Below are 16932 nucleotides of genomic sequence, written 5' to 3'. Positions count from 1 at the left end.
CAGTTTAGCTGGTGAATTCAGGATGGTGCATTTTCAAAGTCTGCTAGCACATTCTATTATCTATGAATATCACATAGTCAGGAAGAGCAAATGTCACTTTTTCACTACAGGAAAGGCACACAATTTCTTCAGACTGTCATCAATTCATGAACTTTTAAGCGAGATATTGGCTACCCAATGTAGTAGCCTTTTAAAAAAATCCTTTTTTTTTTTTTTTGATACTTCATCTTGAACTCTGCATCAGTACAGCATGGGTAAGGTTTACTAATGTTGCAGACATCAATTTATTCAATCAGATTGTTAATTAAATCCATAATACCAGCTTATTACTATGAAAGTGCATGGTTGGAGAATAAGGTGGGAATCACCTTTTTCTCATTCTATGTTTTGCTGTGCCACAGAATAATGATGTAATTGTAGACTTCAGAGATGTACTATCTCTGCAATGAAAGGAAAAGTTTCCTTCTCAAATAGGTTTTCTGAGGTTTATTTAGCAAATATAGGATTTTAGTATGAAACTATTACAAAATTTATAAACAAAATAAATTTAGTTATAACAAAGAGGTAGCTAAAATAGTCCTTAAGTGCTTTGTGTTACTAGAAAAGAGATGGCCAATATTTCATTAAATCATATTTTTACCTGAAGACTGACTAAAATAGGACAGTCATCTTCCCAAGAAGAAATTTTATTGCTTGCGTGCAGAATAGTTAGTATCTACCCAATGAGGAGAAATTATTTTAATTCTTATTGTTTTCTTTGTTTTAAATGTAAAGGGTGAACCAGGTAGAAATGGAAATCCTGGCGAAGTAGGATTTTCAGGATCTCCGGTAAGTTTGTTCTTCTGAATAGAAATTACATAAAGGTACTGCAAAATACAAACACGGCTAAGAAAACAAGACAAAACAAAACTAATGATCACCGATAGCGGCGTGCATAAAACTACATCTACCTCGCCTATCCACAAGATATCTCTGGTCCAGAAATCAGTGTTGGGAGCTTTTTTTATTAATTTACTGAACCTTATTATGACCCATTAACAAACAAAACAGAGTTTTAGAGGTGGAAGGGATCTTACAGACTATCCTTAAAACTTTGTTTTGAGTCTGTATTTGTCACATGAAAACTATTGAGATTCAAAGCTAAACTTTGCCTTTGTTGTCATATATGAAGACTCTTCTGTGTTTTCACTACTGTGTCAATTGCAACTATAAAATGAGTTTCCTAGCTTCCCCCTCCCTCCCCTCAATGTCCTCCTGGCCATCCCTCCTCCAACCCCTACCTTCCCCCCAAATCCCCAAACAGAAACTCAGGCCAGACCTGGATGTAAATACAGAGAAAAATCAGAAGGCTTAATCACTAGCACAGATGGACATTTCAAAGAGTAAACGGATTAAAGTCTTTTTCGAGCTCTCCAACCTTCCATTAGACCACATTCTTTAGCTCATCCACTGTGCGGCCCTACTAGAGGGAGGAAATGTGTGTTGCCAGCATATCACAGATGCACACCACGAGTGCAAAGTAACAGACTGTGTTATTGGGATGATGACAGTCTTGGGTCAAATTGAAACGAGAACTTTTTGTTAAGGATCCTACATCTGGTACATTTTCCTGCTATGGTAGGGGATATGTAATCCCCTAATGTAATGAGAATTTCTCTTTAAGATCATAAAATTGGAAAGCTTAACTGGTGATGCTGAGGCATGCAACTCTATAATTCTCCTTCAAGTCGAGGGGGCATTTATCTAAGGGATTAAGTCAGTATGGAAGGGAATCAGTTTTGTTTTCCTTAGGGGAAAGAGTGTAGGAAAGAGAACCTTGAAGTCCTGTGTTCCAAGTGAAAGGAAAATTCTTCTGCATAGCTATGTAGAAGTGTAACTAGAATTGGACATGATAACTGTTTTATAATACCATAACATATGCACAGTGTTTTGCTCACACCAACTCCGTGAGATAATTAATACAATTAATATTAGCCCCAACAAATTTCTCTCTGAGAATTTAAGTGACTTACTTACATGGTCACATAACTAGTAAATATCTGAGCTAAAGTTTAAATCCTTATGTCTAAACTCTTAAGTCTGGTATACAACAGGCTAACCCAATTTGCCTCTCCTGCTATATGTAGTATGGTGGTGAAGTACATTGTCTTATCTACTTATCTGGGTTTTATAGCTAGGCTGCATACGATACAGTATTAAAAAAAGCTTCTTGGCAATTAGAGGTTTTTCTTGTGCCAAGTAGCCAGGGAGAATAATTTCTTTCACTTTTTAAAGACCAAGTTAGAAAATTTCTTAAAGTTAAATAATTCACCTCAAAATGAATCTAAATGAGAGAAAGCTAAGCAATCAAGCCAACAAATTGTTTCTACGAAAAAAGAAAATGTGATCTACAGGAAAGTGTGAAGAGTATTTGAATTAAATATTAAATATTTTAAATTAAATATTTCAGTTAGCATTTTTCTACTTCTATTAGTGTCAGTCAAATCAAGTTCAACTAATAATTTAAAACTGCTTATAATATGCAAACAACTGTATTGATTTATGGCTGTAAAAAGGCAAAAATGAAACCATGCCTGCCCTCAAAGGGCATAAAAGGCATAAAAAGGATAACTGTTAAGGAGATGCCAGCTAATGTAATAGAGAAATAATAATGATGATAATAACTTTCATATTTGCTGAGACACGAATTCCCCTAATCAAGTAAAGTATTAGGCAGTTTTATTACTGAATTTATTGTGCCCATATGGAAAGTCATGTTATCCCCTTCCATTTTCCACTCTTCTTTCTCAGTAATTTGAAACTTTTATAGATGCATATATATTTATACACATAGAAAGTATATGCTATGCATATGTGAATATAATAAAAAGATGCTTAAAATCATCAGTTTCCTAAAACTTTTCTTTAACCACATTTTAATTTACCTTTAATGGCTATTTTGTTACCATTCCTCTAATCATCCTGATGTCTTCTTTCTCCTTACTGTTAAGAAAATAATAGGATACAAATATGACCTAGAAGCTTGTACATACATATATATATATTTTTTTCTCCTTCATACAAACACAGATTTTCATGAGAAATACACAAAACATTACTTTCCAGAAGGACTCTTGAATTTCTTTAAATTCTGCTATGTTACTTTTCAAAGTTTAATATAATTTCTTTCAAATATAAAACTCATTAAGTTTGTACTTATTTTGATGATATCTTGTGGTTAATAATTACAGTGGTATCATGTTCTTTATGTTTTGAAATGTTGAAAAATGGGTAATTTCCAATATTCTGTATCCCAGACAAATCTAACTTTCCATTTCCACCAGATTATTACCTTCTATGCTAATCTGATGACTATGTAGGTAAATTTTGGCTAATGAAATGCTTCATTGATACCTTATTTGTATCACTATAGAAGAAACCTACTTTAACATGTACTTAAGAATGTTTATCTATTTTTCTTTCTCTCTTTCTCTTCCTTCCTTCCTTCCTTCCTTCCTTCCTTCCTTCCTTCCTTCCTTCCTTCCTTCCTTCCTTCCTTCCTTCCTTCCTTCCTTCCTTCCTTCCTTCCTTTCTCTTCTTCCCTCCATCCCTCACTCTCTTTCATTCTTTCTTTCTAGGGGGCACGAGGCTTTCCTGGTGCACCTGGTTTTCCTGGTCTAAAAGGACACAGGGTAAGTGTAAATTCTATTTGTTTTCCTTTTTTGTAGTGTGATGTGCTTTGCTTAGATTGTGTGTTGGGGGAGGGGGTAGGTAGATAGTGGGGTCACTGGTCTCAAACATGCCTTTATTCAACTATAGTTTCATTATTTCTCTAAGGATACTGAAATCACTGTGACTTTTCATTGAATCTTCATACAAAAATCAAGATTCTTGAGAGCATTAAACTTTCAAAGTCTTGCTAGAGCTTTCATATAAAGCCTATGATCAGTGAGGATTATTATATGGAGCAAATTGTAGTGTAGTCATCATTTATTCACTCAATCAACACCCATTTATTTCTCCTATATGTACCGGACATTGGGGATACAAAGATAGTTAGGTCATACTTTTATGGAGCTTGCTGCTTACTAGGGAGGGTAGTTACAAACTATGTGTGTGTATCTACTTAGGATGAAAAATGCTGCAGATTGAAGCTTATGGTTTTTCACTTCATTTTTCTTGCTTTTTTTGCAATGTGGCTAATACAGAAATGTCTTACATGACAAATAGAAACCATTTAAAAAAGAATTTCATTTTAAGAAATATTCAAACACTGCAATTCATTAAAAAGGGCATTTATATAACTGAGATTTCTTACCTTTGGGATTTTTTTTATCTATTCCAAAAATAATTAAGATCTGTATATACTTTTTTTTCCCCAGGGACACAAAGGCCTTGAAGGTCCTAAAGGAGAAGTTGGAGCTACAGGTGCAAAGGTAATTTCATAGTGTGATAATAGAATTAGACAAAGAGCACCTCCTCCTTTAGGTGCTAGAGATGGTTAGAGATTTGGACATTGCTTCACCTGTTATGCTTTGGAACAACTGGTTACCTTCCTGAATCTTATGGTCTCATCTATGAATTTAGGAATCTGCTAATCTCTGATGTATACATGTGTGGACCCTAGTGCCGGTATGCAAACACTTTTTATTCTAGCCATATGATGCTATTAAAAGTGATTAAAAATGCAGAAATTTAGCTGGAACCACAATAAATATTGGAAAACAGAGGTATTGTATGTGGTTATTTTGGAACCCATTTTTGTCCCACTTTCAAGCCCCCTTTATACCTTTGAGTTTCCAGCTGTTGTTTTTCCATTCAGTTCTGGTAACAAGGAACCGAGAGTCCATATTATTCAAGTGTGGACTGTCTTTTATTATGCAGAATAGAGCAGGCAATAGGACTTTGTTTTTTTTTTTTATTGCCTTGACTGTTATAATATTCTTTAAGTTATTAAATTCCTGATGGTCATATCTCTGTGTAGTTTTGTCTGTATTAAACTATTGATCTCAGAAAGTTGTAAGCTTTTTTTCCTTCTTAACAAGTTAATGAAGGGAGGTATTATGGTATAGAAGGTAAAGAAACTTTCTGGTTTTAAGTTCTGCCACTGACATGTATTACTGTATATATTTCAGAGAGCCACTTGAACAGAGAAATTCCCCATCAGGAGTTCCCTAAAACAAAGAAATCATATGTTCAGTCCTTATCCTTAATTTATCTTTGTGTTATGACTTCACAAGGTTAGTTAGATTCCCCAGCTTTAAACTGACAAACATTTCATGAGTCAAATTTCAGTTGCATTTAGAGAACTACAGAAAATAACTTTCTATGCTTGGCATTGAAAATGTACCACGTGGTTTGCCCAGGTGACAGCATCAACCACAGCCTTTTCATAATGTAATTTTCCTGTTTTCCTTTTAGGGAGAAGCTGGCCCTACAGGTGCTATGGGTGCAATGGGTCCTCTGGTGGGTATCATTTTAGGTCCTTATGATAAATTTTTGCATTTGGGATTATAAGTAAGAAAATTGACCCATGCAAACTATTAATTCTCTAGATGTTTTCAAGATGACTTTTTCATTCCCAAGGAAATTAAATCTACCAAGATACCTTGTCTAAGTACTGAGAACAGGAGGTGTACTTATAGCTAGCTTTTTAGGATTCTCATGTATAGGGGGAACTGAAAGTATTGAACCATATCTATCATGAGGTGAGGAAAAGCCTTTAATTAATGATCATGCCGTAAAGTGTTAAAAATTAAAATCTACAATCATTCCATTTAAAATGAGGGGAATAGACCAATATTAATATGTAAGTTCTCTTTTAGCTCTAAAATTACATGAATCTATAACTTTCACTGCTGTGACTAGAAGAATTTAAATGGCAATGAAAAATATGACTATTATTTCTCCTGAGATATTCGATACAATTGCATTATTTGCATATTTGCATTATTTTGTGCTTTTTTTCTAAGTCCAAAATTGCTTGTTTGTTTTTTTTGAGACTGTGTCTCCCTAGTTCTCCCAGACTGGTTTTATGGTCTGATCCCCTTACTGATCAGTGTGGAATCTTTGACTGCTTTGTTTTTGAGCTGCTCTGTTTCCAACCTGGACCAGTTTACCTCTCCTTATGCAAACTGGTGCCCCCACCCCTTCCTGGAGTCTCCTCTGCTCAAGTGATCTATGAGCTTCAGCTTCCCCAGGAGCAGGGGCTAGGTGTGTGTTAACATACACCTGGCTGCTTCTTTTTTTATGGTTGAGGTATTTTAATAAATTTTATTGGATGAAATGACATTGAAATGAGAAATAATTACTGTTTTTTAAAAAAAAACTTTACAGGGTCCCCGAGGAATGCCAGGAGAGAGAGGGAGACTTGGTCCACAAGGTGCCCCTGTAAGTACCATTTATATATTTTCTTTAGTACCATTTATATATTTTCTTTGTCTTTCTTTGTGTTACTTTTCTTTTCATAGAACGTGTCTGTGTATGTGTGTGTATCTTTATGTTTATATATACATGCACATATATAAAAAAACTGAGAACCAGTTTGATTTGCCAATGCATATACATATATGTATATGTGTGCATGCTTATATACACACAGTATAATACGTACATATAACAATATAATGTATGCATGTTGTATGTAATATGTAATAGATGCAACATATATGTAATTTCTACACAAATGTGTACATTTGTATGTGTATTTACAAATCAAACCAGGTCTCAAGTGTTTTATATGCCAATTAAAAAAGAAAGATCATTAATTTAGTGAAAAAAAATGATTAAAGAAAATGGTTCTAGAGGAAGGTGTAGTGCAGGTATAAACAAGTATCTTTCCTGTTTTGGCCAAAAATTACCCAGATACCATTTATAAATTCCTAACTACTGCCATCAGTTGAGTACAGGACCTATTTTTACATAGCTGTAGAGAAAAGTTCAGTTTGAAATCAGTGAATCCTTCAGATTTTGCATCTCCTTTTTCTCCTGACTTCATAGATAGAGTAGGTGGGAAATTTTCTCTACATTTCCCTGAAAACATTTTTTATGTCCCATGTTTAGTTCATATTAGCAGAAAATCTGATTAAATGAAGAATCTATTTCAGAAGGTAATTTTTGAGACAAAAATTTGTTTTCAATGAAACTAAAAAGCAGTTAATTGGTTTGGTTGTATTTCTCTTTATGGTGGTACAAGAGGCAACAACCTGGAGTTATTTGAAAAATTCCATTGTGATCTGCCAGATTCAGAAAGTGTTTCAGTGATTTGTTAATCTTATCTTGCTTTGAATTATATATTGATATTTGAATGTTATTAAACTGTATGTTTTTATGCTAAAAGATTTGGAATAGACGAGGTCAGGTTTACATAGCGTAGTAACAGCACTTTCTAGCCCAATATGAAAGGAAAGTTTGTTGGATTTAGACTCAGAGGTGATGCTCGGGGCCTCAGTTCTTAATCCCATTCCTCATGTGAAATGATGAGTTGAACTAGATGACTTTCAAAGTCTCTTATACCTGTAAACATTATGATTCTATAATGAACTTGGACCATTGGCACATGTCTCTTTTGGAATTTGTCATCCTACATTCTTGATCTGTTCTTAGACCAAAATAGAGGTTTTTGTAATAATGAGGATGATGATAATCACAATAACATTTATATAGCACTTTCTTATGTGCTAAACACTTTACAACCGTTTATTAGCTCATTTGTTCATCCTAACAATACTGGCAGGTATGTACTACTCTTATCCCCATTTTACAGGAAACTGAGATAAACAGAGGTTAAGTGTGACACAATGTCACACAGCTAGGGTTTGAACTCAGCCACCTAGCTGTCCCAATTAAGAATTAGTCCGAACACAGTATAAGTGCTAAAATCTAAATGCAAATCTCAATGAATGTTAGTCATAATGAATAATCATCTTTTGTTTTTATATGGGTTTAAGAAACTGTGAATTCTCTTGGGAATTAAGGAAATGTGGTAGTTCTGTGAAAGTTTTTGCCCTTAATAAATATGATAGAGGTCAAACTAAGTTCAGTTTGAAAGTTGAGCTTTGATTCCAGTAATTTTTGGACCAGTTTCCCAAACCTTTGAATATATACAATTCATAAAAGGATTAAATACCATTTCTAGGATGAAAAATATGCACTTTCATAATGCCTTATGTTATACTTTTCCAATATATGTATTTTAACAATTCATAAAAGTTCTCAGATTCTTGTTTTGAGTTTCATATGAAGTTATTTCTCTGTTCCTGAAAAATGAATAAAAAAACATAATCACATGTAAAGTCAGAATGGTCTGGTAAAAGAAAAATGGACAATTAGAATTGGCTTTATCACTTCGATGCCCTTAGGAGAATAAAATTTCTTTGTTCCTCAGTTATTTCATCTATATAAAAAGAACCTTAAATCTGCTCAGTTAACTTGGCTGTTAAGAAGAATGAAGGATCCATATTTATCCAGCCCTTTGAGCTTACTGGGTAGAAGGAGTTATGCTAAAGTACAAAGAATTATTAAGTTCTTTTTCACTCGCTTTTATTTTTTCAACCTTTAACAATTATAATCACTTTACAATTATAATCATTCCTATCATGCCCCTAAGGAATTTTATGGATATTAAATTCCTGAGATTAGAGTTTAGTTTTCATTCATATTATCTTTAGCAAAATTAAATCTTTATTCTTTAAGAGAAAATAGTTATATACATAGAAATTAAAAAGAAAATGTGTGAATTTCATTAAGTGTCTTACCAAGAGGATGTAATCTTTTCTCTTGTGTATTGTCCTTGCTTAGGGACAACGTGGTGCCCATGGAATGCCTGGAAAACCTGGACCAATGGTGAGCTATATTTCGAAAAATATAGAGAAAAACGTTTATTATTTTATACAAAGTGGAGAGGTCTCAGGGAGTTTGGTTACACAGCAAAGTGTCTCTCCAAGCTTTACTCATGTGAATGGTGAAGAATATTCAGTTTTGTGCATACAAATATATTATTTATATAATGTATGCATATTGTATGTCCCTCTCTATACACATGAATTATATAGTACACACACACACACACACACACACACACACACACATATATATATATTCATTCATATTTGTTTATGGATACACATGCATATGCACACAACATAGATGATTCCAATTAATCCAGATATAGAAGGTTGGAATATATACATGTATATACACACACACATATGTATATGTATATATATGTGTGTCTGTTTATATACACACATATATATTGTTTTATGCATACAAATCACATCTATATTGGCAAAACGAAAAAGTACTCAGGGATAGTTGTTGTTTTCTATAAGATATTTGAGTTAAATATAAGAGCTTTCCCTTCCTCACACTACCCGATGGTTTAAGGTTAAATATAACAAGGGTCAGAATACAATTTTTTTCTCTGATGAAAAATGTTAGTTGGAATGTTACATTGCTTATGTAGAAGTCTTCCTTGAAACGAAGCTATATTTAACATGTTTGTTTTTCTAACTCATTAAAGCAAGATGTAGATTTTCGTAAATATAATTCCGTGATCTATTGCAATTATACTGTAACAACTGAGCTTCAGGTCACTGACAGAAATGTTCTAAATTAATAGTTTATGGAACAGATTGCTCTTATTGACTCAGTGAGCAGAAGTTTCATTACATAAAACATTATTTTTTCACAGTAATGTGATTGTGTCAAGCTGCACAAAAGAATGTGCCATGCCAACATAATACCAAGGAAAGAAAATCTTTAAGGAAGAGCATTGTGGTGAATATTCATGATGACAATGTTCCACTATTTAAAGACTCTAAAATAGTTAACATGTGCTAAATAAATTTTTATGCATATTAAGTCTAGAATGTGACAGTATTTGAGGCTGATTGAACAATAATTAATCTTTCCTCCTCTTTGTTCTAACAAGAGAAAACAAAGTAGAGAGAACAAAGACATTGACCTAAACCTTTTTTTTACTCACTTAAGTGCTGTCGAATGAAATTCAAGATGTTTAAAAAACTGCATATTGTTCATGTTATTCTTCCCCTTAAGCACTAATTCAGCCTTTAAATAGAGGATTCAAGACTGGTTATGAAGGTATGAAGTCAGAAGGGACCTCTCTTTCTGTCTGTCTTCATTTGCTGTATTTTATCCCCACAACAATTTTATGAGTTGAGGAAATAAAAGATTCAGAAGAGTCAAGTGACTTGCACATGGTCACATAGCTAGTAAGTGTCAGAGGCAGGATTTGGTATTTGAAAATAGGTCCTTTCTCATTTTAGATTGAGCACTGTTTCCAGTACTGGAATCATCTCTGGTGTGTGTGTGTGTGTGTGTGTGTGTGTGTGTGTGTGTGTGTGTGTGTGTGTGTGTGTGTGTGTGTGTACACATAAGCCTTAAATTGCCATTTAAATGCCAGCTATTACTTTCCCTACATTATCCAATATGAAATTGAGGTTGGTAACAATGAGCTCATCAGTCCCCCAAGTTACATGTCTTGGGTAGCCAGATAATCATATTGCCAAATCTAGAGATTTGAACTCCATTCTCAATATGATAGTCAAATTATAAATATACCATAACTTGGGGAAAGATCAACAGAACAGGTTATCAATTTTATTATTTAATGCTTAGATGACATTTCTAGAGAAATTATCAAACACTGAGATAGTATTTTAAATACCTTTGACTTATGATTTATTATTTCCTTCCCTTAATATTATCTGTCACAAATGATGATGTTTCAACTGAAAAACTATAAAGCCATCATTTAAAATTTATTATTTGTATCTTTTATTTCCTTCTGTCATTATAGAAACGAAAGTTATATATTACCAATGAGAACAAAGGTTAAGACAAAAAGTGAGGAAGCAAACTATTATAGGGTAACAATGTGTTAAAAGTGGGGGGAGTCCATATAAAGATGCTCAAAAGTGTAGCAATATATAATAAGTAAATGACTAATCAATCTTTTTTTTTAGGGTCCACTTGGGATAACTGGCTCTGCTGGATTTCCAGGAAATCCTGGAATGAAGGTTAGAAGACTTTAAAATATTTAGTTCTATATTATTTTAAAAGGAATGGTATCATTTTATTAATAATTTAGTGTAACTTAAGCAAAAATCTACAACATCTTCATTGGTCACTGTGTTGTTGCATACATAAAGTAGGTTAGAGAAAAGGAATCGAAAAAAGAAAGAAAGAATTTAGGGGGAGTTGACTATGATTTTGTAATTCTGTAACTGTAACCTACATTATGTGGTATCAGCTCATCTGGTGAATTTGGACTGCAGCTCCAGGCATCTGAGACAGCTGAAAGGAATATCAGTTTTAATTTGAATTGGAAAAATGTACTTGTTTCAGTGTCTGGGATTAATAAAGAGCATAATGACCTTAAAAATGGGAATTTTAAATCAATTTAAGTTCATCAAGAAGTTGTTTTCTCATGCAAGGCTGACTTTTTCTCTCACTACCCACCCATATTTAATGGTCTTTTAAAAAAAGTATACAAAGGAGGGGATTTGGCTCTGTAAGTGGGCATGGGTTAAAATGTTCCTCTGGAATGATTTCCATTTGTTGTGAGTCATTATTTATTCATTTCTCTCATTAGTTTGGATGATATACACAAGGATTATGACCCAGAAGGATGTTAAGATGTTGCCGAACTCAGTAAATATAATCAGAAAACAGCTGCAAGACATGTTTTTTGAGTAACAGTACAGTGGGACTATTTCCATACACCTAGCTTTCCTTTGGAAATACATTTCATTATCTACGTGGGGCTCTCGACCTGCCCACATAAAAGACTGCTGTATATAAAGTACATGCAATTTACATCCCCATTCAGAAGAATGGTCTTAAACAGAAAAGAAAACCTCTTTTGGTTATGACAGTGTCTGCCACACATTTTCTAAAATGTGTGTCAAGAGATTACACTAGAGCAGGGGTGGGTTGCCTGCAACCTCAAGGCCACATACAACCAAAAGTGGTTCAGTTGTAAGTGTGAGAAATTAAAAGTATTAGGAATTTTCTCTTTTGAGGGATGAAGCATAAGCTTCAGGGATTGTTACTTCAATACTTTGAAAAACTTTGTGACTTCATGGAGGTGGGCATACCCTTCCCCAACCAGATCCCCAATTCTCCATGCCTTGGTCGTTTTTGTAAATTGCTGTGTTCAACAACAACAACAAAAATTCCTCACTAGCAGAACATCATGTTTTAATGAACCTTTAGAAACTTAGGTTAGTCCTTGGTAAGAGTTGAAAAATCCTTCACTTTTGGATCTATGCTTTCAGCTTGGTAGGAAGAAGTTTGCATTTTTAGTTTATGTTCTTTCTTTCTTTCCTTCTTTCTTTCTTTCTTTCTTTCTTTCTTTCTTTCTTTCTTTCTTTCTTTCTTTCTTTCTTTCTTTCTTTCTTTCTTTCTTTCTTTCCTTCCTTCCTTCCTTCCTTCCTTCCTTCCTTCCTTCCTTCCTTCCTTCCTTCCTTCCTTCCTTCTTTCTTTCTTTCTTTCTTTCTTTCTTTCTTTCTTTCTTTCTTTCTTTCTTTCTTTCTTTCTTTCTTTCTTTCTTTCTTTCTTTCTTTCTTTCTTTCTCTCTTTCTCTGTTTCTTTCTTTCTTTCTTTCTTTGTCTGTCTTTTTCTTTCTCTCTTCCTTCCTTCCTTTCTTTCTCTCTGTCTCTCTCTTTCATCCATCCATCCATCCATCCATCCATCCATCCATCCATCCATCCATCCATCCATTTATCTATCTATCAAAGAAGCCAGGAATGTGTCCATGCTTTTTGCAATGATGAGGCATTAAAATAAGGTTTTCATAGAGGAAGCGAGGATTAAGAAAGCAAAAAAAATATCTCAACTCATCAGATATTTTAAGAAGATAAGATATTTTCTAAATCCACTTTTGCTTTTTAAAATCAATTTTGTCAAATCTAAATTACAATTTCAAAAAGAGAAAATCAAATATATATGCATCAGAGAAAAATTAGTGAAATACAACCATTCTTATTTGAAAAAAAAAATGTCCTTGGAAACCCTATGATGATCCTAAATATTTATTCAAGGTTTTAGGTAAACAAAAAACTGGATCAGATCCAAGGAAACCTCTTTACTCACTAGTGAGTTGTGACTTAATTTTGCATCTGGTTGGCCTCCATATATCTCTGCACTGGCCCTCTGCTGCTAACTATTTAGTTCCAACACCTGCCTGAGGAATTAATCCCTAAATGTCCTGTCAGTTCCTCACTTCCTTGACCTACCCACCTATTCCGTGCCAAAACCTAGCCCTGGATTTCTCTAACATCTACCTCCTCTATTCTACTCACATGCCTGATAATGAGGTAGTCCTTCTCTTTGCCAAGGTCAGTATCTCTACATGTACCCTCCTATTTTATCCCATCATATTGCATCTTCAGTCAACACTCGGTATTACATTACTGAAGCTATCTTCCTATTTCTTTCCTGTGTTACTCTTCCAGTCTCCTAGAAATAGCTTTCTACACCCTGCTTCCATTACCTCTGCTCACACTTACTCCTCAACCCTTTGCAGTCTAGCTTCTGACCTCATTCTTTACTTGACTAAAACTCCTCTCTCCCAAGTGAGCAGTGATCCCTCACTTGCCAAATATGGTTGTGTTTTCTCAGTTTTCATCCTAATTGTCCACTAATCCACATTGACATTCAACCAACTTCTCTTGGATATTCTGTACTCTCTGGGGTTCTACAGTATTACTTTCTCCTGGTGCTTTTCTTACCTTTCTGACAACTCCTTCTTAGTCTTCTTGCTAACTAATTGTCCATATCATACCCTTTGACTGTACGTACTCCTCAAAGATTTAATTATCATTTCTATACAAATGACTAATAGATTTATGGATCTAGTCTCTCCCTGGAACTTTAAGCTCCACATTACCAAGTACCTAGTGGATATTTAAAACTGGATATTCTGGAGATATTTCAAACTTAACATGTCCAAAGTCGAACTTATTATCTTGCCCTTGCCCTCAAAACACACTTTCAAACTGTCCTATTTTTGTTGAATGCTTTACCTTCCTTACCATTTCTCAGGCTTGTAACAACAATGGTACCTTCATTTTCCCTGATCTCCTATAGCCAATCAGTTGCCAAAACATTTTTACCTACACAAAAATCTCTCCTGTCTGACTCATCTCTACTCATGCAGAAATTATTTTGATTTCCACTTCTTGGTATCTTTCTATTGTGCTGGCCCCCTAATTGATCTCCTTGCCTTAAGATTTTTCTCATCCAGTCCCTCCTCCAGACATCTGCCAAGGTGATTTTCCTTAAGCACAGATATGACCGTTTTCATTATCCCTTCATTTACTCAAGAAATTCCACTGAATCTGCCTTATAGATAAAAATATAAATCCCTCTGTTTATCTTTTAAAACCTTTTACAGTATTCATCCAAGGTATCTTTTAGCATTATTGGAAATAATTTAATACTTTTTTAGTACTTTTTGATCCAGTCTTCTCTCCGTTCAGTACGAAGGATACTTCACCTCCCATTTTCATGCTTTTTTATTGTCCTTCTCCCCAAATGTATTCCCTCCTTCATTCAAATCAAAGTCAACTGCAAGTCATGTCATCATTTCCCTGATGTCATGTTCATCTTTGAAAACAAAAGAATAAACACAATTTCCTTCTTACCCTTTGCTTCACAGAATCTATCTCTTCTTTTAAGATAAAGCTAAAGTACCACCTTCTAAAAAGCCCTTTCCTGATTTCCACTCCACCTCACAGTTCCTTCCCCCTCTAGCTAGTATTGAACTGCTTTGTTACTTATTTGTATTATTCTGTAAATGCATGTATATACACATTTAATACACAGATATATGCACGCAATCCATATGTATTGTGTAGGTATGTCAGCATATAAAATCCTTGAGACTAGCTATTAACTCTTTGTTTATATTTCCAACACCTAGCAGAGCATGTAACCAATAGCTGGTAATTAATAAATGCTTTTTCATTTGCTGATTGAACCCAACTCATAGATAGCTCTTGGCTTCACTCAGCCACGCTTTTGGCATGAACTTTTCCATTTAATTCCAACAAACATTTTTATGGACCTGCTACATGCAAAGTACTGTGGTATGCATGGGGGATAAGAAAACAAACATGTCACAGACCTGGATCTAAGTGAACTTAGAACAGCAGGTGATACTATGTATATATACCACAAGATAGAGTGTGATAATTGTCAAGGAAAGGCTCAGGTAAAGTGCTGTGGAAATTTTGAGAGAAAACATCATCTTCAGTTGTGTGTATGAGCATGAATGTGTGAGTTTGTATATTTGTATAATGCTTTTTGGATGCCCTTACAACATTTTAAGCTCCTTGAGGTCAGGGACTATGATTTAACTAAACTTTGCCTGTCTTCTAGAGCTTTGTTTACTTCTCTACAAACAATGGGTGTTCATATAATGTGTATTGTATCATATCCTATTATATTATTTTCTGCTGAGGAACTGCTTTATAGAAGTCTAAATAAGCTGGTGGGGATTTGGTTATGGGGAGAGTAGCTTAAGTAAACCCCCTTGGGTAGGATCGAATCCAATACAAATCCAATACATTAAATACAAATTCAGTTCTCCAATGATTTACATTGTATAGTATGAGGATATGGGTATGTGTATAAATAGAATTTTAGCTAAATTCTAGAACTGACAATATGTCCATCAGGGATCAATGACATTCATTCATTTATCATTAAAACAGCAAATAAAAAATTGATAAAACAAAATAAAAAACAAACAAAAACAAATCAAAAATTGATATAAAAATTTATGTAATTTGTAAAATTTTTTTGTAGATACTGTGGGACATAAAAAGACAAGCCTTACTTTAAAGTTTACAGTTAAAAAGATGAGAGAAGGAATATACAAAACTAACTAGAATAGAAATTAAATTTAAAATGCCATAAGAGAAAAAAAATTTTAAATTATCATGATAGTTCAGAAAATGGAAGAATCATATGTAATTAGAGGGAATGAGGAGTAGGGTGGGATCAGAGTCAAGTTAAGTCTTTATGAAGAGGTGGTGCTTAAGATGGTCTTCGAAGGGAAGCAGGATTTTGACAGGTGGAAATCTGAAGTAGAGAGAATGGCATGAACTGGAGCTTTGAAAAGAGAAAGCATGGGACATTTAGGGTCCTCTAAGATAAACACCTGGGATGGATGCTTCATTAAATGAAAGACAATAGGGATTCAAGGCAAACCAATTAGACATAAACCAGCTCTTGACCTAGCATCTACGGAAGTTGTTAAATAATTGTTTCAGACACAGATGTGGTGTCTTAACTTTGGGTTTGCAATTTAAAACAGAACGACTTCTATCACCTTTGCTGCTTCCTGCCTATGTTGGATATTTTATCTGCTTATTTTTCATGTATTTCGATAGGGTGAAGCAGGTCCCACTGGAGCACGTGGCCCTGAAGGTCCTCAGGGACAGAGAGGTGAAACAGGGCCTCCAGGACCAGTTGGATCTCAAGGCCTCCCTGTAAGTTGTTAGGCACCATGTTGTTACCCAATGAACAGGGCAGTATATTTTGCACTTTGATTTTTTTAAACAAAGGATTCGTTCAACATTTCTTTCCTAAATACTCTTTGATCTTAGAGTAAGTATATTTAAAAGACAAAATGAAGAGACTATTTTGAGGGACTTTAGAAGTTTTGAATATTAAGAGCACTATGTTAGGTATTAGCCCTATGAATGATTATTATTATCATTTTTATAAATGTGTTTTCATTTTTGTTTCTTCCCCTAACTTCCTAGGAGTCATTACACCACTTTGCATTTCCATTGACACAGTAATTTTTAAGGTGAAATTCGAATGCATTTTCATTTACTTATTTTTTTAGGGAACAGTGGGAACTGATGGTACACCTGGCGCCAAAGGACCAACGGTAAGTTCTTAAGTGAATTGCAT

The 16932-nt window shown here is 34.2% G+C and overlaps 1 protein-coding gene across 2 annotated transcripts in view; it reads left to right on the top strand.

The window, feature by feature from the left end:
- COL5A2 (collagen type V alpha 2 chain) overlaps nucleotides 1–16932 on the top strand; it is a 194778-nt gene that overhangs the window by 125946 nt on the left and 51900 nt on the right. For both annotated transcript variants that reach the window (XM_072612632.1, XM_072612633.1), the window contains 9 exons: nucleotides 775–828; nucleotides 3618–3671; nucleotides 4362–4415; nucleotides 5401–5445; nucleotides 6316–6369; nucleotides 8779–8823; nucleotides 10968–11021; nucleotides 16404–16502; nucleotides 16865–16909. In XM_072612632.1, coding sequence (XP_072468733.1) covers nucleotides 775–828; nucleotides 3618–3671; nucleotides 4362–4415; nucleotides 5401–5445; nucleotides 6316–6369; nucleotides 8779–8823; nucleotides 10968–11021; nucleotides 16404–16502; nucleotides 16865–16909 — 504 coding nt within the window. The remainder of the gene's footprint in view (nucleotides 1–774; nucleotides 829–3617; nucleotides 3672–4361; nucleotides 4416–5400; nucleotides 5446–6315; nucleotides 6370–8778; nucleotides 8824–10967; nucleotides 11022–16403; nucleotides 16503–16864; nucleotides 16910–16932) is intronic.

This window comes from Notamacropus eugenii, chromosome 5 (genome assembly GCF_028372415.1).
Source record: "Notamacropus eugenii isolate mMacEug1 chromosome 5, mMacEug1.pri_v2, whole genome shotgun sequence".
In the NCBI taxonomy this organism is placed as follows: Eukaryota; Metazoa; Chordata; class Mammalia; order Diprotodontia; family Macropodidae; genus Notamacropus; species Notamacropus eugenii.
Note: the sequence above shows the minus strand (reverse complement) of the source record. Positions and strands in the feature narration are given on the sequence as shown.